This window comes from Thunnus thynnus, chromosome 7 (assembly GCF_963924715.1).
Source record: "Thunnus thynnus chromosome 7, fThuThy2.1, whole genome shotgun sequence".
NCBI lineage: Eukaryota > Metazoa > Chordata > Actinopteri > Scombriformes > Scombridae > Thunnus > Thunnus thynnus.
The window spans coordinates 3,581,819-3,606,500 of record NC_089523.1 but is presented as its reverse complement, the minus strand read 5'-3'; the positions used below and the strand labels follow the sequence as shown (position 1 = coordinate 3,606,500).

General features: G+C 39.0%; 3 protein-coding genes across 11 annotated transcripts in view; all 3 read right to left on the bottom strand.

The window, feature by feature from the left end:
* Window positions 1-1,066: 1,066 nt before the first annotated feature.
* On the bottom strand, window positions 1,067-3,870 carry tmem97 (transmembrane protein 97). Its single transcript, XM_067593841.1, has 3 exons — window positions 3,280-3,870; window positions 2,998-3,142; window positions 1,067-1,536 (listed from the first exon to the last, which is right to left on the bottom strand). Exons 1-3 carry the CDS (start codon window positions 3,394-3,396, stop codon window positions 1,262-1,264), a joined length of 537 nt encoding a protein of 178 aa, XP_067449942.1. The 5' UTR covers window positions 3,397-3,870; the 3' UTR covers window positions 1,067-1,261.
* A 141-nt stretch (window positions 3,871-4,011) lies between these two features.
* On the bottom strand, window positions 4,012-12,649 carry si:ch211-167j9.5 (tyrosine kinase receptor Cad96Ca). Of its 2 annotated transcripts, none has more exons than XM_067593840.1 (13): window positions 12,418-12,649; window positions 12,271-12,325; window positions 12,031-12,177; window positions 11,846-11,942; window positions 10,382-10,592; window positions 9,840-9,978; window positions 7,941-8,039; window positions 7,565-7,725; window positions 7,272-7,409; window positions 6,335-6,446; window positions 5,750-5,849; window positions 5,036-5,135; window positions 4,012-4,408 (listed from the first exon to the last, which is right to left on the bottom strand). In XM_067593840.1, the coding sequence occupies exons 3-13, from the start codon at window positions 12,065-12,067 to the stop codon at window positions 4,295-4,297; spliced, it is 1,308 nt and encodes a 435-aa protein (XP_067449941.1). In that variant the 5' UTR covers window positions 12,068-12,177; window positions 12,271-12,325; window positions 12,418-12,649; the 3' UTR covers window positions 4,012-4,294. The 2 variants fall into 2 exon arrangements, with proteins under 2 accessions (XP_067449941.1, XP_067449940.1); XM_067593839.1 differs by having other exon boundaries at window positions 12,031-12,112.
* A 2,289-nt stretch (window positions 12,650-14,938) lies between these two features.
* usp32 (ubiquitin specific peptidase 32) overlaps window positions 14,939-24,682 on the bottom strand; it is a 66,004-nt gene continuing 56,260 nt past the window's right edge. For all 8 annotated transcript variants that reach the window (XM_067593827.1, XM_067593832.1, XM_067593833.1 and 5 more), the window contains exons 28-34: window positions 24,445-24,531; window positions 23,923-24,043; window positions 21,847-22,038; window positions 21,488-21,713; window positions 20,834-21,273; window positions 20,579-20,671; window positions 14,939-19,033 (exon numbers count right to left, since the gene is read on the bottom strand). In XM_067593827.1, coding sequence (XP_067449928.1) covers window positions 18,860-19,033; window positions 20,579-20,671; window positions 20,834-21,273; window positions 21,488-21,713; window positions 21,847-22,038; window positions 23,923-24,043; window positions 24,445-24,531 — 1,333 coding nt within the window. In that variant the 3' untranslated portion in view covers window positions 14,939-18,859. The remainder of the gene's footprint in view (window positions 19,034-20,578; window positions 20,672-20,833; window positions 21,274-21,487; window positions 21,714-21,846; window positions 22,039-23,922; window positions 24,044-24,444; window positions 24,532-24,682) is intronic.

The window sequence follows — 24,682 nt, the reverse complement described above, 5'->3', positions numbered from 1 at the left end:
CATCTTTTCTAGCCCACCTTAGCAGTTGTGTCACACGCAAGGTATTCTTGAGCTGTTAAACCTTTACTGAGACAAGGAACATGTTAGACTTTCCAGATGCCCAATAAAGTCACGTATATCCGGATGTGTTTTGCACTTTTATGCATGGAGCGACCAGTTATTATTCTTGTGGTATCACAAAGCTGTCTAAAAAGAGTTAAAGGGTATTGCATTGTATTAAAAGCTGTTATAAGCATTATAAGCTTCACACAGATATACATATATATATATATATATATATATATATATATATATATATATATTATTGCATTGTATCAGATTGTACAGGTATACCATAAACTGGTCACTGAGTGTATTGTACATAGAGGACAAACAACAATATAAAATACAATAATAAAGTGCAAATGGCTAATTGGGTGTGTACAACAGCCATTGAGTTTCAAGTTTATAATCCAGATGCACTGGTGTGTGGAATCATTTTTGCTGTGATTGAGATAGATATAAAGTTGGTGGCAGTGTGGGGAACCAGTGTTGTCCAGGGTTTTACATATGAGGTCTCAGGTCACAGGAAGTACAACTCAGTCTACTCGGTCTGTGAAAACAGTGATGTCTTCTGCAGCTCTGGAGGAGCTTTGTCAAGTCTAAGAAAATAACCCTGATGATGTCATCAGGGTTATCTCAGGTTGAGTTTGGAGGCTAAAAATAACAGACAGTCTGTATTATGACCTGGGTGCGTGGTGTATGTGTGATTTTCCATACTCATACCAGTGGTCTAAGGATAGTTTTAGACCAGATTAACCAACATACAGACAGACTGTTGGGCTTTGCCTACACCTAGTTCAGGTTGATGTAATGTAAAAATATGAACAAGACTTTTGGTTCCAGAGATCAGAGACTAACCACCAGGGACCAGGGAGTCACTTTGCCACACCTTTATGGATATGTGTAAATGTACGATGGAAAACATATTTTGATTAAAGAATTATGTTTGTACCCTCATTTTCTACTGACTACTATTTTCTCCTTTATAAATGTCACTGTAGCACTGACAAAAGCACAAAACACGTTCAACAAACAAGGGTTTAATTTTACATAGAAAGTGTGCATTCTGTCAGGTTTCACAATGGCTATTTCCCACTAATTATAGTGTTATTGAGTCTGACTCATACAGCCGCTCAGATAGTATGCAGCTCATACACAAACAATACATTCAGAAATGTAAAAAAAAACAATCATTAGATGGCTATAGTCTGTTCATCTTTCAGTTCTTCTTCTTGGCTTTGGCTGATGTGCTTCCAGACTTGGAGGAGGGGTTGTATGTGGAGGACAGCAGCATGGTGAGGAGCAGCAGCACAGGCACCAGCAGGTACGGAGCATATATGGAGACTAGCAGCCAGCGCTCCTGCAGGGTCTGGGGACCAGGGTGGGGTTTCGTAGGGAACTGATAAAACAGGATGTGGGCCAAGATCGGGATCAGTGTGGTGGCCACATGGGTGGAATACACGATGGCAGGAGTCCTGATCCACTTACAGCCACCTGGAAGACAAGAAATTAACAGTATGTCTTTAGCACAAAGAAGTTCCAAAACAAACTCTTAACAGTGAGGTTTGTAGGCTATCCACAGTACAGGAGACTGACTCTGGAAAAAAAATGGGTTTTTTAAATCTATTTTTAAATGTCATTTTAATTGCTGTGAGCACCACAAATGAAAATACACTGACCTCTATTTAAAGTAGACTGTCTCATTTTCAAGGTGTTATCCAATATGGCTCCTCCACCACTCTGTACTTACATCACATTAAAAACAAGCTGAACTACTAGAGCAACAACTAGAGGAGATTGTCTTACTCCTAGAAGACAAAGTAGTTTTGACCATTTTGCTTTTTCTGTCAGGGCCTCTCAGGATTGGAACAACTTACCTACTATTCATTCTCCACAACATTAAGAGCCTGCTTCATTACAAGTCAAACTTGTGAACACTACAACAGTGAGGCGTGTTTGCGTTGTTTGCTATTATTATGCTTAGTGTGCGAACTGCTCCTGCTTATCATTGGCTCTGTACATAATATACACACTTCACCAGGCCTAACATTATGTTGTCATGCTGTTGTTGATATAGTGTGTTGAAGAGCTATCTGTCTGGTCTCTATGTAGTGCAGACTCTTTATATCTGCATATTTTCACTGCTTTTATTGTTTGTATTTTCACTGCTTTTATTGATAACATTTATGTTTTCAACTATTGCCTGCAAAGGGAATACAAATGAAAATTAGCCTTTCTGGCTAACTCGGGCATATTTTCAGTAATGCTGTTAATAGCTGTCAAATAAAGAAAAAAAATAAAAAGAAAAAAATACTGATTTGGAGTGGCAAGTCAGGGACAGTCATCTTGTCTATGAATGACTAATAAACCCCAAACTATCTGCATAATTACAAGTGAGAAAATATAAAAAGTAAAATTTTAATTTTATTTACCAGAATTTAATTGTCATTCGTTTCTCGTGTGAACATAGTACAAATCCAGGAGAGGTCAGTGTGAGCTAGTGTCCGTCTGTCCTGGCCGCTGACGTCACGCCAAACTCCATTACAAAAACTGTCAATTTAATACTGACCTGTTTATTGGTGAAAATAAATTAAAATATAACATTGTGAACTCCTTAATAACAAATAACTTACAGTCCCAAATGTCTCTACTTTATTCACAGTCTACTTGCTAAGAAGTTTAAATGTACAGGGTAAGCTAGCACACTATGAGAATCAGTTCTTAATATGGACTCGTTATTTTAATTAGAGTTACTATGTGAGTGCCGAATTCAACACTGGGTCGTAAATATTCTAATAAGCCATTCATTCATGTTTATATACGTGTTTTTCTGCGTCATTGAACATGGCAGCTTTAAAAATAGAGGTTTTTAAACAGGTAGTCAGTCATGACCACTCTGTGTAGGCAGGTGACATATTAACGGAACAGATTTGACCACGCTCTGTGTTAACTGACCTTTTAGAAAAGCATATGCTGCAATAGGAAAGAAAGGTGTTTGAAACACAGCTTCGCAGAAAATAAAGGACTGGAACCACTGTGGAGGATCCAGCACCATCGGGTCTTTGAACTCCTCTGCATACCACTTCAGAAGCTCTTTCAGCTGGTGGAAAGAAAGATTCAGAGAGTAAAATGAACTGTCTCAAAGCCACAAAAACTTTTTAACTTTGTTTTATTGGCAAGCAGCGTATTTAGCCACCTTATTCGGTGTATTTTAACTGGCAGCCTACTGGCACTTACCGGCTGAGGATACACATGTCCGGGTAGAAGAGCTTGTAAGTCAATGAATAATGTGATAGGAATGTGAGAGGCAAAATAGAAGAAAAATATGATTTCTAATAGACGAATGGCCATCATGTCTAACTAATTCAGACCAAACGACAGGTACGGGACAAGGTGGACCAAGTTTGAAGCAGTCGTGTGTCGTAGAAACGCGTGTTCCCAGGCTGGATCCTATTGGCCGGCAGAGGGAAGAGGGGCGTTCCTAAACGCACCATCCATCCCACACAGGAGAAGCTATTGGACATGCTGCTTCAGGTGCTCCTCGTAAATGTTGGAATTACTACAGCGGCTGGTTTTGAAATGAAATCAACTGTAACCCTGTACAACCTTTGATTAAATATTTCTTGTATAGTTTTTTCCCCCTCAACATTATTATGTACTTTTTGTATGTATGGCAAACACTTTTATATGTTGAGTTGAACTGTTATTTTTATCCTGCTTCTAGGACCTTGCTGAAATAATGTCCACATAGCCCTGACATTATGTTATATATGTTCTTGATTTCATAAAGTTTTAAGATAGGATAATAAATAATTTAAAAGGAAAAAAATCTATCGAAATAGAAAATAAATAAGTAAGTAATAATAATTATTAGATAAATAAATGCAAAAATGTGGATTTATTTTATTCTACTGTATAGAGGTTGTTTTTTTTTTACTGTACTGCTGTAGTCCAATGAAAAAGCAGATATCACACATAAAATGTATGTTTTACTGGATTTATATAAAAATAGACTGTACATGATTAAAGAATAAACAATACTTAAGTTAAAGTATAAAAATAGAAGATAACTGATATTTTACGATGCCAAACAACATATTCATTTTTTTTTATCATGCACGTGTGATCATCTCACAGTAGTCATATTTCATACAGCACTTGAAAGGCTGCCACCCAGCAGATAAATGTAGCCTAAAAATAATATTTTAAAATGTTCGAAATACTGCCTGATCTGCTGTCTTGATAGATTTATTTAGATGGTAGCTCTGTCTTCCATGGTGACACTGGAAGCTCGCAGACATTGAGCTTCATTGTATTCAGCATCTTCTTTCACCAACATCTGCGGACTCTCAACAGCCACATAATCCTGCAATGAAGAGCTTTTATTAAATCACTTGGAAATTTTCATTAAAAAAAAATCATAACTGCAATCTACTGTTTGTCCAACTGCAGTAACAAAACTGTGGTTCGTTAAAAAAAAAGATCAAATAATATCCACTCACATACAAGACGTGATGTTTTACTTTTCCATTCAGTGTGGGGGTACATTTTGATAGTTAATCACTGAACATAGAAAGAGTTCTAATGACAGAAACTCAAACTTCACCCACACTGTTTGACTGACAAGTCATTTCATTAGAAACATCACAGCAGTAAGTGTTTAAAATGAACAGGCGTATTCAAAAATACCCTCTAGGAAATGCACCAGAATTATAGAATAATCTCTATACATGCATGATACATGATATGACTTTACTCATGCTTGTTAAGTCATATGACTTTAAATCCAGCAGCTGTGAGCTACATATCATTGATTCAGGTTGAGACTATTTTTGGTTCCAGTTCACAAGAAAGAATTTTGTTTTGTTCATTTTTACAGATTAATACAAGGAAAGAATATAAAAGACAAAGAAGCAATGACATATACCCTTAAAAGAGCAAAATATAATTATACAAATGATTTCAAAGATTAAAGTGTCCAGCTGTTGCTTACCGCATCGCTTTCTATGATGTTCTCCAGCATGCGGACAATGTCTGTGAATGAGGGTCTCAGAGTGTACGGCTCCTGCCAACAGTCTTGCATGATATGAAGTCTGTGAGGTTTACAAATACAAGAGCTTCATCATGTTTTGTACTAATTGAAAACAAATATCCTATAAATGACTCAAAGTCTTAATGTAAGAAAAAGCTTTTTAGTTTATGTTATACTATACCTGGAAATAGAAATGATTAATTATCAAACACTAGATTTAGTTTGATCTTTAAGGTCCTTTCTGTCTTTTTATTAAAAGTCTAATTGATCATTGATCTGTCAAAAGGTCTACCTCTGATATCACAGAATTTATTTCCCCAGATTACATGTATAGAGAAGAAATAATGCAATAAAAATGTTCCATAATGAGCTGCATATCATTAGATGTTGATTTTTACTGTCACATTATGTTACAAAAAGTGTTTCCACCCTGCAAAAAACACAGCTTACTTACAGCATGTTTTTTTGGATTTCTTTGACATGAAAAGAATCATGTTACCTTACAGAATATTAATGTGGAAAATGATGGAGCTTAAAAATCCAATGTATAAAATCCTCTTGTATACATTGGAAGACATTGCTTTAGGTGTTATATATTATGTGTTATTACAGAACAGACTATCAAGTCTTTCTCTAAACACTGTTTTAGAAATGAGACAAAACATTTTCACTCACATCTCTTGTCTGCAGCCTTCAGGGTTTGTGTTCTTATGGCCGATACAGATGTGGTACACCACTGCCTCTGATGTCTCCAGGTTCGGGTATGGTAATGTACCTGAAAATGTCATATTCACACATGAGTTATGCTGCAAAATAAAACAAACCTAACCTGATGACATTTTGTATCCATTAAACAAACTTTTATTGTCTGTTTAAATGCATTTTCTCACTCAAGCTATCTTTTGAAACTTACAGTGTATTTTAATTTCAAACTGTTTTGCAAGATTTAGCCTTTGTCATATGGTCACATGTGAGTTCCACCATTATTACAACCAATATCCAGTGTTTGTCAGTTTTAATCATATATCCAGACTAATGGCCAATGATGTTTTGTTGTGGTAGGGAATACAAAATTACTATTACTGAACAACTAAAGGAGACACTCAAAGACACAAAGAAAAAAATCTTTGCAGCTATACCTGTGATCCAAGACCAGCACACCATCCAATAATCCAGTTTATAACCAACATCAGCCTCTTATATTTGTCTAGCCGTAAACAGTTTGTGCCACATCTGTTATTACCTGAGTTACCAACTCACCAAACATCTGCATCTCCCACAGCACAATGCCAAAAGCCCACACGTCTCCCTTGAAGCTGTAATAGTTGCTCTTGAAGTACTCAGGGGGATACCAGCGCAGCGGCACACGTTGCTGTACAAGTACAATGGAAAATGTGATTTTACACTCAGCAGTATAACCTGTAAATACGAATCACCAGCTCATTCAAACTGAAACCCACACCACAGACTATCAGAGATAAACATGTAATTTTAAAATGATTCATGACATCAGTATGCTGTGTGACTGGTAATTGTAATATATTGGTATGATGTTAGTAAAGTAAAGGGCTCATGGTGGAAATTCTAGGTAACTCTGATACTGTTACCGTTGGTCTTTCTCTACACCAAGACCACACGTCTCTAAAACTCATTTCCTGTTGCAGAGAATGAGATACACAAGATACACACAGCTGACCACACACACACACATGCACGACACATGAGAGAAAATAGTCACCCGGTGTCACAAGTTGTGGTAGAAGCTCATACATTTTTACCAAATGCTACAAGTGTGTATAGCAATGATAAGAAATGGAAATCACAAGAGGTGTGACCAAAAACTGACACAGAGTGTGGTCGAAAATGACCAAAAGATTTGACGAAAGTGGCTGAACGTGTAATAAAAAGGAATGTGGCATAAGGTTTGGCTATAAGTGGCACAAGACACATTTTGTGCACATAATGCATTTTGTGCAAAAACAGTGAAGCACATGGCACTTGGTATTCTAAAGTATGCACATTTAAATATATGAAAAATCAAGTTACAATTTGGATGTACTGTTATTTGCTTAGTTAATAGGGTTGTCAGACATGACATCTTGATCTTTTAGGAAAACTGAAATCCCATCATGAACAACTCTGACTGAGTGTGTGTGTGTGTGTGTGTGTGTGTGTGTGTGTGTTGATATCGTCTGACCCGTGGGTTTCCCCAGCGGCTGCTGCGGCGGCTCTTCATGTGTGTTAAGTCTCTGGCCAGGCCGAACTCTGCCACTTTGACCTCCCAGGGAAACTTATTGACCATGATGTTCCTCAGAGCCAAGTCACAGTGCACAATCTGCAGCACAAACCACATGACACTGTTTAGCAAAGGTCTTTCATGTGTGTGTGAAAAGACATTTTGGAATTCTTAAGTTAGATATGTGTGGTAACATATCATTATTCATCATCCTACAGCTGAGTGCTTAATAACACAGCTTGTGATGTTTTTACCATTTTGGAGCGCAGGTGCTGCATGGCCAGAGCGATGTGGTAGGAGGCGATGGTGAGGAGGCTCTGCAGCTCAGGGTCTGCACTCAGGTGGACTCTGTTGGTTTGCAGGAAGGTCCTCAGAGTGCCGCAGCTCACATACTCCATGATGAGAACGTAAGGCTCTGCACAAAGCAAAACACACTCATAGAAAGAGGGGTTTACAAGGTGGCACATGTCCAAGGTTTCATTGACTTCCATCTATTATCTTCCAACCAGGAGCACTGTACTGTAGTACAGAACAGTGGTTACAAGCTACTCTCTCTCCTTCCTTACAGCCAATAGGAGCCAGTTTCAACAGTTGCATCCTTTAACCTGTTTATGTTAAATTGTATCTCACCCTCAGTGGTGTTCCAGTCCAGTAACTGGAGGATGTTTTTGTGGTGCACCAGTTTCCTCATGATGGCAACTTCTGTGTTCACATGCTTGGGACGGACACCTGCGGGGAGAAGACACAAAACATCAAATCAAAGCTGTACTAAATACTTTTCATCTGAATCTAAGAAGACTCTTAAGTCCTAATGCGGCAAAACGTGATTTCTGAGGTCCTGGTTAAGGTTGGGGGTAAGGTGTGAACTGAGGTTAGGTTAAGATTAGGATTAGACATAAACTGGTTATGGTTATGGTTATGGTTATGGTTAGGATTAGGGTTAGGCTGTACAAAATGAATGGAGTCAATTCAAGGTCCTAACAAGGATAGCTGTGCAAATTTGTGTGTGTGTATGTGGGAGTATGCTTTAAGTCATTTTCAGGGACACACACAGACTTAACACCAGTTGATTGGAGACAGCTTGGGACAAAAGTCATGTCCCCAATTAGTAAAATACTGATTTTCGGGTCAGTGGTTAAGGTTAGGATTACGTTATGGTTAGTGTTAGATTAAGGTTAGGGTCAGGGTACGTCTCCAGGAAATGAATGTAAGTCTATGTAAATACCCCAAAAGTGACTTAAGTAAGATTGTGTGTGTGTGTGTGTGTGTGTGTGTGTGTGTGTGTGTGTGTGTGTGTGTGTGTGTGATTTCATCACATGTTTGCAGTTTAGAACACAGTTGAAGACGTTTTTGTACTTGGATTACTGTAATCCATGAACATGTGCAATGGCAGGTCTGGAGTGTAGTTTGGTTTGGGTTTTGTGGGAAATGCAGGAATGACTGACATCCTAGATACTGGAACTACTTTCTTTCAATGAGATAATCCTTATGAAAGCTGTTGTCAGCATGCTCTGTGGATTATCCAGAGTAACATCCAAACTGCTTCCAAAAATGTCGTTTTTCAAACACTTCCATTGTACTGAACTGGCTGCAGAAAAATCACAAGCAGATATCTCACAACCTCACCACATAAAATCAAACTTATCTGCAGTCAAAGACATTTCTTGGGTTGTGTGATTATAGATGTTCATTTGTAATTTGGGTGAAATGGTTAGTAAGATTAAGAAATGAGTAAGACTAGAGGAGGAAATGTCAAACAATAGAAATACCTCTGTATTTCTATTTGGGTTCAAAGTAAATTTTGTAATGAAGACACATTTGAAAAATGTCTGTTTAGGTGCCATTTAAAAAGTAAGAAAAAGAAAGAAAAGTTAGCCGCAGCATGGCTGAGTGCAGGGGAGGAAGGAGGTGGGCTGAATGTTTTTTTCTTCACATTTTCACTCACACTTTCCTACCACAGCCTCAACACTCTAAAGTAAAGAAGTATTTGGCAATTTGTCATTTGACTCTTATTTCACTTTGCAAATACAACTATATACAAATGAAAAGAATGAGAAGCTCAAATTACATTTTGGACATAACATAGTTATGCTATTTCACTACGATGGCTGAGTCCTGTTTAAAACTAAAGTTTGTAAAATTTAACTTTTAATTTAGCGTCCTCAAAACTGAACTTTAACAAGAAAAATATGGTTTTATGCAACTTACAAAACAATAAACTGGTTATTGTATAACATATATACTAATGTACATTTGAGTGTCTATTGAGGGTGTAGCCGGGATATAAATTCTATTAATCTGATATATAATTTGGACAAATCTAATGTCAATTTTTATTCATTTTGAATGTAAATTATCCTCATGACTAGTGAAACAGCAGCTCAGTAAGGCCTGTTTACTACCATTTACTTTGGCTTCTGTTTACTGTTTTTTTTTTTCTTTTACTTTTTACTCAAAAACTGAGATTATTTCTGCCTCAAAGAAAACTTTGTAAACCTGCAACGGACATTTGAAATGTAAAATATGCACCTTCTTTGCTGATCTTGCAGGTGAACAAGCTGTGGCCTTTACACGTCCCTCTGGTCATCCTGGCCTGGTAGAAGACGCCCTCCTTCCCTGCTTTGATCAGCAGCAGCAGGTTCAGGTCTGACTTGGTGAAACGAGGACCCTTGGATGGATGACATGAAATATTCTTGTGAGGTGACTTTTCAGCAGTGGGCTACAGCAGGACATTGAGAAGACATTTGCAAACCAAAAACAATCCTAGATGAAGTCATAAACTTAAAGCTGCATTGCACCGGAACTGAGTTATTTTAGCTCTAACATGAGTCGCAGTGATGATATCTATGGCAGAAAAGAGACATGATTAGCATTAACACTGTACATCCACACCAGTGACTTGACACAGATAGAGCATGTGTCACATGTACAGTTAACATTCAGTATAGCCTATCTTGCATGTGAGATTTCATCTGCTATGTCCTCTAAAAAAAAAAAAGTGCTTCTAAAATAGGTCAAATATCAGGAAATATGTCTACATTGGTGTATATAATCGTGATGACATGAGGTACCTGCTGCAGGCCTCTCCACAGCCTCCTGGAGGACAACCTGACTGTGTTTCTCTGATGCAGGGGAGTTTGGGGAGGAGGCTCCTCGTCCTCCTTCTCCTCCACTGCTGGCACCACCCTCAAAGGCATGATGGAGGCTTCCAGCTGAGGAACAGCACCAAGCAACAGCTTGTTCCCTTGCAGCCCTCGAATGGTACGGACCAAAGAGCGATATCTGCGAGATAAAGTAATGTTCACTGTACAGTAAAACACATCCACACATTCCAACACAAGCTCAAGGCAGCTGTGCCAGAGGGTCATGATGTATCCAGAAAAAGGATTGTTTGTCTGGTCTTAGTTATTTTATCATAACTTCTGTAAATCAGAACATCTAGCTGGCATGCATCATCCTCTGTGGACCATGAATGTCAGTAGAGAGTTTCATGGTAGTCCATCTGATGGTTGTTGAGATTTTTCAGTCTGGACCGAAGTGGGGGACCAACATTGTCATCCATAGAGTGTTGCTGCTAGCATGGCTAAGATGCTGACTAAACCCTGAAGGTCATCTTACAGCATACATAAAACTGAATGGTGAGTAAATGGAAATGATGTGGCACAAAGTGGAATAAAATCATGTAAAACAAATGTGACACGATATAGGCTTATGTGAAATTTGCATAAAATTGAGTCTGATTTCACACAAAATTAAGAATCATTCTGTATGAAATAAAATACTTAAGAATCAGACAATATAACCACAACATCCTTGGTTTGATTTTGATCAGTGACCGCTCACACGTCATCCCTCTCTCTCCCCATGCTTCCTGTCTGTCAATAAAGACTAAAAAAATTTTAAAAAATAAATAAAATACTTGTATTTTGTACAATAAAGTCAGAGACAAAACTTTTAAATATTATTATATAATTACATAATATATATTATTTGCCACACTGAAGCTACATTGTTGTTGGGTGGATGATATTTTAAACTTTGCTATTCTTAGATCCTCACCACTAGTGTGATGAAGTTTGGCCTGAGGTAAAGCTGGAACTTTGACATGACAGGAAAACCAACACTGGGTGTAACTAACAGTGTTTATGATGGCTGGACTCCAGTGAAATGTGTCAGTTCCAGGAACCAGGTACAGTCCACGCTGACCCAGTTATCACATGTTATCAGTTACACTTGTGCTTTACCTGCTGTGACAAGTTAACTCTGCTGTAAAAAAGGCTATTTTATTGTGAAAAACGAAGCCATCAGTTTACAGGGTATTGCATCTTGTATGAGTGATTCTCAGTCAAACAGGAACATCCAGAAACACAAAGATTACTCTGCTTTCTGCTTTAGTCTTAAAGATGTTTCACTGCGTGCTCTCAGCTGATAAAAATCAATTTTACACATAAATCTTGCCGAGTGGAGCTTTAACTTAACCAGAACGGTAGAGCTCAGACTGTCTAGTAAAGCCCAATTCAGCCTCTCTGACTTACTTTTTTAAATACACGACCCCCAGCAGTGCGAACACCAGGACGGTGAAGCAGAGGACCCCTATGAGGACGTAGACCAGCGGATTCAGGTGCCAACATTCTGAAAGACCAAACATGTCAGAAACAGTCAGCTCCAAATGCTATCAGTATGTGTCAGTAAATGTTACCTGCGAAGTCCAAGAACTCACCTGAGCAGGAATTGTCAGAGGTGGAATTACAAAACATCGTGTCATCTACTCAGTGAAGCAGGTAAAAGATCATAACTTCAATCTGGAGGGTGATATTGTAGCAATAATATCAGTCATCCAAAGAAAGGGGAAACACAACTCGCTGAGCTGTAGGGAGAATATTAATCAAACTTAATCCAAACTAAACAAATGGGACGGGAGAAGATTACAATATGACAATATTAAAAGTAAAATACTAACTTTGTAGCACAGTTTGATGTAAAATCGGACCTACGGCCGTCTCATCTTGTCAAACCTGAAGCCCCAAACACAGAGAACACACAGTAAGCGAGGCAGTAACCTCATAAAGTTCATAAAATGCTCTATGACCAAATAAAACAGCCTTACCTGTGTTCTCTGATGACCACGAGCTTGATAAAGTCCACTGAATGACTCTTCACTGACTGTGATGCTGACCAGAAACCCTCCAGAGAAGTTCAATCAAAGCAACCTTTATTTTGTTTGCAGTACATGAAAATGCTAAAAAAAAACCTTCAAGAACTGAACCATGTGTTCTGTAAACCTCTAACCTTTCTTTATTGTCACCGGCAGGAGCTCTCATCGCTTGTAGACCACAACATAAGCAGAGGAAATGAACAGAAGCAGCAGGTGGTTTGAGCTGCATGATGCTCCAACACTCTGTTTGATGTTCAGTATGAGTGTCACTCCGCTAAACACGCTACACAATGGTCATATGAATTCACCCAAACTTTAAAGTTTGCATTAATAGACAGTTGCTGGGAACACTGATCATTTTAGTCAGTTTACCAAATGTTTTCAACCAAAACTTTCAAGAATTTTTAAAATCTATTTCATTTTTATGAAACTCTGCAAGCAAAAAAAAAGCACACGTGAAATATTTCCTGATATTTTGTTCATATTTAACCCTCCACTGACTGGATTTCATTGCCCTTTGACTGGTGGTGTATTAAGTATTCCTTTCTTTAGAAAAAGTAATAACACCACAGTGTCAAAAACTCCATTTTTGACATATTCCACATTTAATAGAAGCATATATTCTGCAGATCCCCTGTCATTGTTATATCATTACAGATTTATTTCACTGGATTATTATTAATAACTAATACATTAACATGTAAGCAGCATTTTAACACTGTAGGTGGTCGAGATGGAGCTAATTTTAAATACTTCATATACGCTTGGGTAGTTTAATGTAATATAACAATGCATCTTATTTACATGTTCATCATAGGTTTTTAAATTCTTAATGAGAAAAACAACTAATAACTAATAATTGTAGTGGAGAGCACTGTATCAAGTCTAAAAAGTAAAAGTACCTCAAAAATGTACTTAAGTAAATACGTTTTGTCCCTTTTGCTCAATAACAATTTTGAAATTTAAGGTACAGCTGATCGTTTTTGCAGTTTAGACTCTATCGGAGCAGCTGATTGGCTAATCCTTACACTGTAGAATCAATTGATATAAAAAGTGACCATAAATTTAAATTACTAACTACAAAAAAGAAGTTGATTTAGTGCTAGGTCGCTCTTTAAACCAGAGCTAACTACAGAATCCACCAACAGAAAACAGCTATCATCCAAATTCCTAAACCAACAGTTTGACTGGTATGACTACCAGTCAGTCTCTATGGCCCTACATCTGTGGCTTGAGGAACTAAAACATGGCAGTATGTCAGTCAGGATAAGATGAAAGGGGAAGAGGTCGAACTCCTTCACATGGTGTGAAGATAGAAATAAATATCTATTTCAGAAGCAGAGTTTGCTTTGGGGAAGTTGCTGCAGAGACCCTGCGTGTGGTTTCCTCTCTTATCTGCACACAGGCTCACTGCAGCAACAGTACATCTTACTCTGCAACAAGGAACGTGAGCATGCTGACATGATGTGTATGATATTTTGGTTTCATGTTTACCATGGTCCCCAACTCAGTTTAGTGTGTTAGCATTAGCTAATTAGTACTAGAACAGAAAATACAGCTGTGGCTGATGGGAATGTGATTAGTTTTGTGGGTATTTGGTCAGAGACAATATCAGTCAGAGACACTGAAATGATTTAACCTTTCATAGCACTTATACAGATTAAAATAGTAAATGGACTGTACTTGTATAGCGTCCGATCACTCAAAGCGCTTTTACACTATGAATCACTTTCGCCCATTCATAGACTGAATGGGCACAGGTGCTACCATGCAAGGTCCCAACCTGCCCATAAGAGGAACTCTAATCATTCACACACGTTAAATATCTTGCACAAGGACACATTGACATGCGGACTGGAGGAGCCGGGAATCGAACTGCTGACCTTCCGATTAGTGGCGCTCTACCTCCTGAGCCACAGTCAGTCAGGTGGGAAGAGCTCTGATGCAGAAGAACACAAGCAGTAAGGATTCTGCTGGAGGAATCAATCCCTCCTTAAAACATACATGAATCCAAAATACCAAAAATATAACACATAACAGGTTTTAGGTGGTGGAGGGAGCTGCGACAGTATACAGCACTGACATGACAGCGTCAGCAGAGTCATTGCAAGAAGTGTCAGATTATAACATACAACTGCAGGAATGAGTTCATCAGAATTTAGGAAGATCTGAAGTGTAGTTGCCTTCAGCTTCACCTGTGTCAAGTGTTGTGTAATAAATAATCACATTACTGAAAATTATAGTTTAATAATGTTCTACAGTGAAAGCAAGTCCAACATTGTGGTTGTGGCATTGCTGTACACCTGCATGAATATGATTGGACATTACTAATCAGCTGGTAGCCAAGCAGCTAAAGCAAGTGTGACTTCAGTGCTCTACCTGAACTAACTTGAAGGTCCATGTGTTGGACAAGTGGAATCTTTGACCTGCTGCATTCCTCAGGACACAAATAACAACACATTTCAGCCTGGTGTCGTCTTTTTTTCCTCTGCAGAATTTAATTTGTTGCTTGGGTATTTGTTACAGATCAACAGGTATCACTCCATATACAACTACAAGTACAGTATTTTGTACAGTTCATATTCAAATACATAGTTTTCATTGGCTTATTTACAAAACATTTTTTTATGTACATGTTTTCATGTCAGTGCAATGTCACTTTCTTTCAACAAACACCTTTACAAAAAAAAAAAGTTCTTTAAATTAATCTGGTTCAGATCTGACAGAAATGAACTTAAATAAAAAGAGGCTACAGACACTGACAGACAGCTCAGTAGTAGATTGCACCGCCTGCGACACTCGGACTAGTCTTTTTTTGGGGTCAGGGTCGGGGTTTTGAGAGAGGGGCAGGGTTTACGCCCTGTGGTTCACAGGATCAGTGTTTGCCCAATTTCAGATGGGCAGAAAAATTGTTGTGCCTGGTTTAAGAATATTGTGCTGAAATTAACCCCAACATTAATTTGTATTTTTTTCTAATACAGTTTAAGCTACAGGTGCAGTAAGCTTAGCACCACACAAGTAGTTGTTAGAGGGCACATTCACAGCCAAAAAAAAAAAAGGTTGACAGCTATTGCACCTTTAAACATTACAAACTGGGTTCTAAAGAGACAAATCCTTAGTAAAATTTTCCCTTTGAGCCATATGATGACATTTCAAGCACGGAGACAAACCGGACATCGTCTACAGCTCTGTGGAAAGGCAGGAGGGTGGAGGGAGAAAAAAGAAGAGTGGAGCAGGCAAACATAAATAGCACTCAACTGTACATTTCCATTTGTTCAACAAACGTACTCTTTGCAAAGGAAAATAAAGTTTCTTTCAGTGACAGATATTTCTCCAAATACATCCACAAAGACTGCCTTCTCCTCATAAATACAGCAGCTAAAAGAAAGGGGTGAACACAGAGATTCATCTCCTGTAGAAGACAAAGTCTGCTGTGTGTTCACAGTGATTAGACTGAGCTCCACACACGCTGCTACACACCAGACACGAAGCTCTGCCGCTCGACTCCACACGTTTCAAACTAACCGCAACAGCCACGTCAAGTAGCCAAACCTTCAGATAAAAAAGGAGGAACGAGCAATGTGGAATTTTGATTTTCCGTGATCTTAACGTCGGATCCAGTGAAGTGAAGCTTTTACAGATCTGAAAACAGTCCAGACACATACTGAAGCTCTCAACAGGATTCCACAGGCTTTGGTTACTTTCAAAAACATAAAGAGTAAACTTCAACCATCTGATATCAGCGGGTCTGTTCATGGGGACTGCAGCTTCGGAAACACTTTACTTTAAGGGTCCCTGAATTCACAACAACTTTCAAAGAAGTTCCCTGGAAAGAGGCACTAATTCAAGGTAAAACAGACAAAGTTTTGAGACAGTCTCTAGAGTTAAGTTCGGGTTATAAACAGTTGTTTCCAAAAGAACTGCTCTATTTAAACCAAAGTAGATGTTCATTCATTATTAATTTGCTATACTTTCCAATTATTTTCAAATATTTGCTTTTTAGCCAAATTCCATAAATTGCAGGTGTGCAATTTTAACACCATCTCCATTTTCCCTATAATTAGTGCCAACCTGCATACTCCTTTCCAGGGACTATCTATAGTTACATATTTGTTACTTTTTACCAATTATAGGAAACTATGGGAACCATCAGAGCTGGATTTTCAGTTTTCAGTATTCCAATAAGAGTTCCCCGTGGCAACAATGAGCTGTGGGCCCTTACAGATCCCCCCCACTTCTTTCCAATCTTTGTGCATTGTTTGTGTACCTTCTTGCCTTAAAGTACTATTTAAGTACAGTGCTCAAGGCAAGCAACACATGGCAGCTTCATTATATTCTCATTTGTCTTCAATTGATGAATAATTTACTTAAGAATATGCATCAAATAACCAAACTATCAAGTGACATATTAAAGATATTAAAACTAGATTTTGATGCATGCTTCCTCAACATGTCATGGCCTCAGGTTTTGGTAAAAAAATACAGGAGCTGACTTAAAGAGCAACTTAACAACTGAAAATCTTATTTTAGATGAGCTCCACTGGTGTCAACACACTGTGACATCACTGATGGGTGAGGTTACAGGTGCAACAGAGCACACTTTTGACCACACCCTGAACCAGATCGTTTAATCAGAGAGGCTAGTGTTAAAAATATTCTTTTAGGGTCTCATTATTTCATTTTATGAGTGGTACAGATTTGTACCATTTTATTTGTATTATTCAAATGACAAAGAACCATACAGTGAACATCAGCCCCCTGAAAGCGAGGGGCTCCAGGGCAGTTGGTGACCCCGCCGTGAGACCCGTAAAATTAAGTGTTACCAAAGTTTCCACAGATATTCAGCAGGACGTCATTCTTAAAGTCATGTTTCTATGGAGACACCTTGAGGTGCACATCTATTTATGGCAATGTGGAGATGTTTTACGAGTGGCATCTAAATGACATGTTAAAATGACAGGTAAAAATCTTCTCTTTTTTTGACTACATTTAAGAGTTCCCCCGAAACATTTTCTGCTTTCTTGTTGGGGAGGATATGAACATCAGTTCAACAGCTGAAGAGAACTGCAGCAAGTAAAAGGTGCGTGTTGCAACATCGCTGTGAAGATAAGCTCGATGCTTCTGGGCTTTAAGTTAAATATTCACTCATGAAGACCTGAAGCGGCTTCATTTTCTTACAATATGACTAAAGATCTGGAGGTCTGCCTTATGAAAAAAAAAAAAAAATCCTGACAATAAAACAAATCTTTTATAAAACAATGCATTTGAATCAAAAAAAAAAAAAAGTATTAAACATATACTGTATATTATTCTTTAAGCGTCTCTCTTTTGAAATCAAGATTCATACTCAAAGCTTGTGTTTAGTTGCGGGTACACACAGGTCAACATTGCACAAATCTCTCTGATATTTGGCAGCTGAGGGATGGAGCACAGTTTTGGCAAAAAAAAAAGCCTAATTTCATGTGGACATCAGGACCTTTGAGCGTCCTCGAGAGATTAGAGAGATTTTTTGGGGGGCTTTCCTGAAATGTGTGTACCATGTCTCCTACACTGGAAGGAAGTATTTAATTATTATTATTATTAATACTGTCACAGATTTTTAGGGTACTTTTGGCCGACAGATTGCAGGAATCGATGAGGTAGCGTATGATTTATGTTTTTCCCTAGTGACACTATCGCTAATAAAACCTTTGGAGAACCATTTCTAAAAAGCTTGTCACAGTATCCGACAGACTAGATACCACGTTTCAACATTATGTTGACCTGTGGCATCAGATGTGACACCAACGCACAGGTTCTTTAACTCATGGGCCGTGTTTACACTTGCATTTAAAACTCAATCTGTATCGAATCACTGGCCTCATATTTACACCTGGAATTAAGTCTGTGGTCGAATTTTTTTTGTGTGTTTTTCCTTCTTCAGGCTCAGATCTCACATTAACTCCAGGTGTAAAAGTTTCATTCTGACATCACAAGTGATAAATGCATAATAACAAAGCAACATCACTTCATGACTTGGCCATACTGGCATACATTCAGAGATGCGTGAGTATGCAAGTATATGTTACATGTATGTGATGGCGGGGGAGGGGGGTTGTTCACAGGAGGGGGTGGAGTGGGGTTTGTTTTGTTGGGCTCAGCAAAGTGCACCAGTTTAGTGCTTTCACTGGGGCTTCATTGTTGTCTTGGCAAACATTTGCACTAAATCCATGTTTAAATGTTTTAAATGTTTAAAGTGTAGAAAGTGCTGCGACGCATCCCTAAAGACAAGAGAGCACAGTCTGGACTCTAGTCGTTAGCAGTTTGTGATAATTCTTCAGAATGATCAGAGCGTCTGGTGCTTTGGGAGCAGGAGAGCGGGTGTAGTGCTGGCTGATGGAAGACGAGGTGCAGGTCACTGGAGGACACAGTATTTCTTGTAGTCGGACTCAAAGTCTTCATCCATGCTACTGGTGTCGGCCATCTTTTTGCCATCGATCTTTGGCAGGAACTGGGAGTAGTCGACTCCCTGCTGCTCATAGAAGAGGATGTAGGCCGAGTCGGTGTCGATCTCCTCAGAGTGCACTTCCTTTAAATTCAAAACAAAGTGGTTCTTTGATTAACATTTCATAATATTTGAGACAATTTTGTAGAACATTAAAAGCTGATTTAAGGGACAAGGCTGGTGATGTTCTATACTTCATCTATTGTCAACAAATCCCATTAAAAGCAACAATGACTTGATCTACTATCAAGTATTTTGTGTGTATTAAAGCCTGATGTATCTTATTCCTCTGTGCCATAGAGCTACAAACTATTAAACACAGTGAGTCACACTGTTGCACTGAGTAACATGTTCCTTCATTATCATGAACACACAGTTTATTTTGACCCAATCCCACACACACACCGTCCTACTGCAGGAAACACTCTTAACCAAATATATATTCATTAGCAGCTGAAATACTGTAGCACCCAGCCAATACATTATTTACTCCCGTCTGATGAACGTTTCCAAAGAAATTACAGGAAATTAATGAGCCTTTTTTAAAAACTCAACTTCATATTTGTCAGCTGTTTTTAAAGATTCACACCTTCAGTAGTAACCAATGGGCTTAGAGCTGAATGCCAGACACAAGGTAGCAAAGTGAGAAATTGTTGGTTGTTAATATCTTACAAATATCAAAATAATGTTATAAATAGAATGAATATTTTGAATTTTTATCTTCTGTTATCTCATCATCCCATTAGTTGGATGTTTAAAAGTACAGAGTGATGACATTTAAACAAATGCTTGTGTAACGGACAGCTGCATCTGAAACAAGCTGCAGCCCCCCTGAATGTGCTCAGGAAACACGGGGGAGCTGGTGAACTTTGTTTGGTTAATGAAGAGCTGTAGCATTTATTTTCTCACAAACTGGAGCTCATACTGAACATTCACCACAGTGCTAACTGCTGACCCGACTCTGTTCTGAGGTCGAGCACATTTGCCGTCTCTCTCTCTCGCCTCACACACTCCCAACTGAACGCTCACAATGAAGCTGAGGTACTCTGCTGTTTTCAGACTTATCTCTGTTTAGTTTAGTTTTGTCCTGTATCATGTTGGCTGAAGCCAAAGTGTGCCCATATGACCAACAAAACATTTCTTTTTTTCTGTACCAGCTTGTTCTAATCTGCACCTGCTTCCAGTTGCATTTCTGAGTGGTTTAGCCTGCACTGGACACGAACGGTTAATTGTATCACTTTGAACTACAGATGGAACTTTAAAGGGGTAAATTGGTTTATGTGTATGAAGGAAATTACGTTGGTTAGACAGTTGTGATGTATTTTCAGTTACTTTTCGATGAACTGCCCAGCCTTAGATTAATGGCAGCATTATCCTCTAAGATCAAACTGCAATCTTTATCAATCACTGTGCATAAAGCAATGTAATGTAATGTAATTTCTCTATCACCCTTTTTTGCCAAAAATATTAAAGATTAAGATTTGTAGAGATTTCATGAGTGCCAACAAAACCCTAATAACAACCACTGCCATTCAACTTGGTAAAAGAAAGAAACATGCCAGATTCCATGGCTGGAATATATGGATGTGATATAATAGATATGTCATTAAGCCTGGAGAACAGTCTTACCTTACAGCTGCTGTCATTGTAACAGTACCATTTCTCATTGGGGTTTTTGGCATATGTCACATAGTGGCCTCCTCCCATGATTCCTGAATGGCACTGAGGAGATTAAAAAAAGGGCTTCAGACCAGGAAAAATCAACATGAAATATAAATATATATATTGTTAGCTATCAAAGCTTCCATACACAGTACTACAGTACTTATGGTAGTACAATACTACAAGAAAATAACTGGGTGTAAAAGCTCGTTGAGTACTTACTGATATTGCATAGAGGTTGTAGATGGCGTCCAGACACATGTTGTCTCTGTGCTGCAGCAGTGAGTTGTCAGGGTCCATGCTGCTCTCTGTGCTGCAGTCTGAGCTCAGCCCGTTGCTGTCACCGTTCATCAGGACCACGTCACAGTGGCTGCTGCACGCCTCGGAACTGCACAATGATTCAAGCGCCTCTCCTGACCCAGAGAGGCCCGATGCCGCGCTACCCTCAGTGTCTGCCTGTGCTGTGCCGTCCCGTGGCTCAGCCTCAGCGTTAGCAACTCCCTCCAAGTTCTCTTTGCTGTTGGAGAGGCGGTGTCTGCTGCCCAGCTGGGGGAGGCGTAGCCGACCTGGCCTGCGGCCTCCACTGCTGGTCTTGGGGCTGCCAGAAGGGCTGCTGGTCCGGCTCAGAGAAGGTGCCGACTTCCTGCTTGAGGCGGGAGAAGCTGTTGGGAAAACAAAGGGTTAAAAACACTTCCTTTGCAGCTAGGCCAAGAGCTGCTCTGATTATTTCCACTCATTTTACATGCTGTCATGCTCTTCAACATTCTCAAATACATAATGGACAAACAAAATGAGAAAATGCAAAGGTCCCTTTAAAAGTACGTGGCTTGTAAGTAAGTGGCTTGCAATAACTAAGCATCAGTCTTAATGTGGTACCTTTGGGGAGGTTGCAGAAGCCAGCGGGGGCAGAGATGGAGGACAGGTTGTCTTCTCCGATCCTCAGCAGATCCTCACTCTCGCTGCGGGAGTGAAGGCAGTGCTGCTCCAGGTCTCTGGGAGCCAGGAAGGCGCTGGGGTCAAAATTCTCCCGCGGAAACTTGACAATCTTCTGGGACTTGATCCAGCGACCGTTCACAAACTGGAAGCGCTTTAGGTGGACAATCTGAAGAGAAGAACCCATATCACACATGACAAGCTAGTCTGTAACATGAGTTAATAGAGTATCAGGTTTCAAATACATTGAATGCTGCTGCAAACACAAAGACCCCTGAAACACAAAGCTGACTGTTACTGACCAGTATGGGCGGCAGCCTCCAGAGGTCCAGCTTCTTGGTGGCCAGCCGGTGGGTCTTGCACTTGGAGCAGTAGTAGAGCTCGTCTTCGCCCAGCTCCTCCTCGCTGGTGAAGGCCTTCAGACAGCTGTCCAGACTGATGGGCTCAGCCTGTGCCCGGCGGGACTGCTCCACACTACAGTGCTCCTCTACGATCTGCAGGGAGACCAGGATGGTGATCATACTGCAGAGGTGAGGATTCATTCACACTACTCTGCACTTTATCAAAGTGACAACTAGATGGAGAGCAGACATTAGGAAAAAGTGCTACCTGCTGTCTTTTTAGGTAAAGAAAAGTCATTTGAGTGAGTACGACTTTTGAGAGGAGATCACCTATTAACTATGTATGGAAAGTCTGTCAATTTTTTGCAGTTTTCACAATCAGTGGCCGTGCTGTTGAGTTTCTGCTACTGTACATGTAAGTATCTGAAAGTTGCACATCAGTACTATTTTTATGCAGTATTGTTCTAACTTACCCGTTTTCTTCATCACAAAATGCAGTTGAAGCAGCATTTTTTACAAGTAATGCAGGTGCAAAATAAAGCAGGAAATATCTACAGCAACATACACTATGTATCTTTATTATGTGGCTGATCCATTTCTTGTTTGACTCCAGTGACACAACACAACTGGTCAAAATACAATCCTGGCTTACAGATGTTGAAAAACCGGCTCTCTCAAAACTTTCTTCAATTAAAACTCAGATGAATCAGAAGCTATTATCATAGGTCCAGACCCTTCCAGCGGACACTTCTCTCATTTACGTCCTCTACTCTGGTTACCTGTATGTTTTAGAATTGATTTTAAAATTTTAATGATTACTTTTAAAGCATGTTTGGGGCTAAAAACCAGAGACGGAGCCTTTGGAGTCAGGGCCCCATGACTCTGCCAGGGGAGATGAGGCAGGCTAGCTCACTTTTTTCTTTTAAATCTCTCCTAAAACACACTTTTTCAGACTTGCTTTGTCTTTTATCATTTATTCTTCTGTTTTTACTTTACTTGTTTTTACTGTATTTTTATTGTTATTGTATCAATTCTACTTTTATTTATCTGGTAATTTCTCGTGTTTTTATGTCTTTGTAAAGCACTTTGTAACTTGTTTTTGAAAAGTGCTACATAAATAAAGTTCTATTATTATTACTGTTAATATTATCATTACCATTATTATTATTATTATTATTATTATTATTATTATTATTATTATTATTATTATCAGTGTTATTACTACCACAATGACAAACCAGCTGAAATGACATCATAGCTTGATCACAACTTAATCACAATGTTGAATAATGTACATTAACCTTACATAACCTTACAAATAAAGACAATGTATCTTTTATTAGATCTTAGTTTGTTGCTGATCAAATTGAGCATTAATCAACTCACTGCTGACCCTGTGTGGTCAAACCCAGAACTACAGCCGTCTCTATGCAGCACATTTGCTTATGTACCCAAGTTATTCTGTCAAAACTTACACAATAATACAAGGGCCAAGTCAACTGTAGTGATAAAGTGATAAGGATGAAAGTGTGGGCTGAATGGGAAAAGAACTTAATGTCAGTAGAGCACAGGGCAGTGGGGCAGCAGGACTGTGACTCTGATGAACTATCACTTAGCAGGACTCGCAGCTGATGGCTCACTCTCACTTCTTACATATTGACCAAGATTATGTCATCAATTAAAGGATGACAACACTTTCCAAGAGGTTATTTTGTTTGTTTAAAATTGTCAGTACAGTACAACACAGGGGGCATACTATCAAGAGATTGCACAGTTGTTCTTTCCCTCATTGTAATGTCAAAGCAAAATGTCATTTTTTGGCTGATACTTATCAGTAGAGAAGAAAAGACATGGCACACACATAGTAACACACACATGAACAACACCGTGCACTTTATCATAGAAATCTCTCTGCTTTTAAGACTTGCTTTCTGGTTAAGATTATATTTAAGTATAGGGTTAGGGATAATGTAATGTAATATTTGCCTAAATGAGTGTGTGTGTGTGTGTGTGTGTGTGTGTGTGTGTGTGTCTCACCCTCTCCTGGGAGGTCTGGTAGCGGAGGTGCAGGGCGGTGGGATCCCAGTCCACAGCTATATAAGCATTTCCTACAGAGGCTCTGTCCTCTGTACACTCTACTGTACAGCCTCTACAGAACCTGCAGAACACAAAGACACACACAGGTACAGCTGCAGCACATTCATGTTATCAACACTACACAGTTACATTCTCTGCATCTAATCTTTGGTCGTTTGCTTCCAAAGTTAATTTCACAGACTCTAATATTTTTTTCTGCAATGACAAGAAGAGTTTTGCTTAGTTAGTTTACCAAAGATTGTTTCTGTTTATGACATAGATCAAACATGGGACTTAATATTTTGATCATATTTTTTTTTTTACATAACATACATGTACATACTCTAACAAAATTCCATTTCAGCATCAAATGTGATAATCTCATATCAAAATCTGGACCACGTGTCATCACCATCAGATGTGGTCCTCTTTACTTTGTGACGTGTGTGTGTGTGTGTATATATAAAATACTCAATGTCTTACCTGTACCAAGGACACCAGGCACATGAGTTGCCATCCTTACCCACAACCCGTAGAGTGAAGGGGTACTGGTAGCCCATACTGTCATCACTGCAGGTTAAAAGAAGAAGAAGAGGAAAAAAAATCATCATGTTCTGGTCTTGATCTCATGCCAACTGTCAGTGTGGGCATCATTATTTAGTGTCAGTTAAGTCAGTTTTTTCCACTTGTTTGTTCACTTGCTCACACCAGGGTCATTGTT

Bases quoted from the DNA above. Each gene is read 5' to 3' on its own strand.
- si:ch211-167j9.5 (XM_067593840.1), bottom strand. From the start codon at position 12,067: ATGTTTTGTAATTCCACCTCTGACAATTCCTGCTCAG. The intron at 7,726-7,940 runs GTGAGATACAAT...TGCTTTGTGCAG, and splicing joins GGACTGGAACACCACTGAGG to AGCCTTACGTTCTCATCATG. The intron at 6,447-7,271 runs GTCAGACGATAT...GTACTTGTACAG, and splicing joins GCCGCTGGGGAAACCCACGG to CAACGTGTGCCGCTGCGCTG.
- tmem97 (XM_067593841.1), bottom strand. From the start codon at position 3,396: ATGATGGCCATTCGTCTATTAGAAATCATATTTTTCTTCTATTTTGCC. The intron at 3,143-3,279 runs GTAAGTGCCAGT...TCTTTCCACCAG, and splicing joins GACATGTGTATCCTCAGCCG to CTGAAAGAGCTTCTGAAGTG. The intron at 1,537-2,997 runs GTCAGTTAACAC...CTTGTCTTCCAG, and splicing joins AGCATATGCTTTTCTAAAAG to GTGGCTGTAAGTGGATCAGG.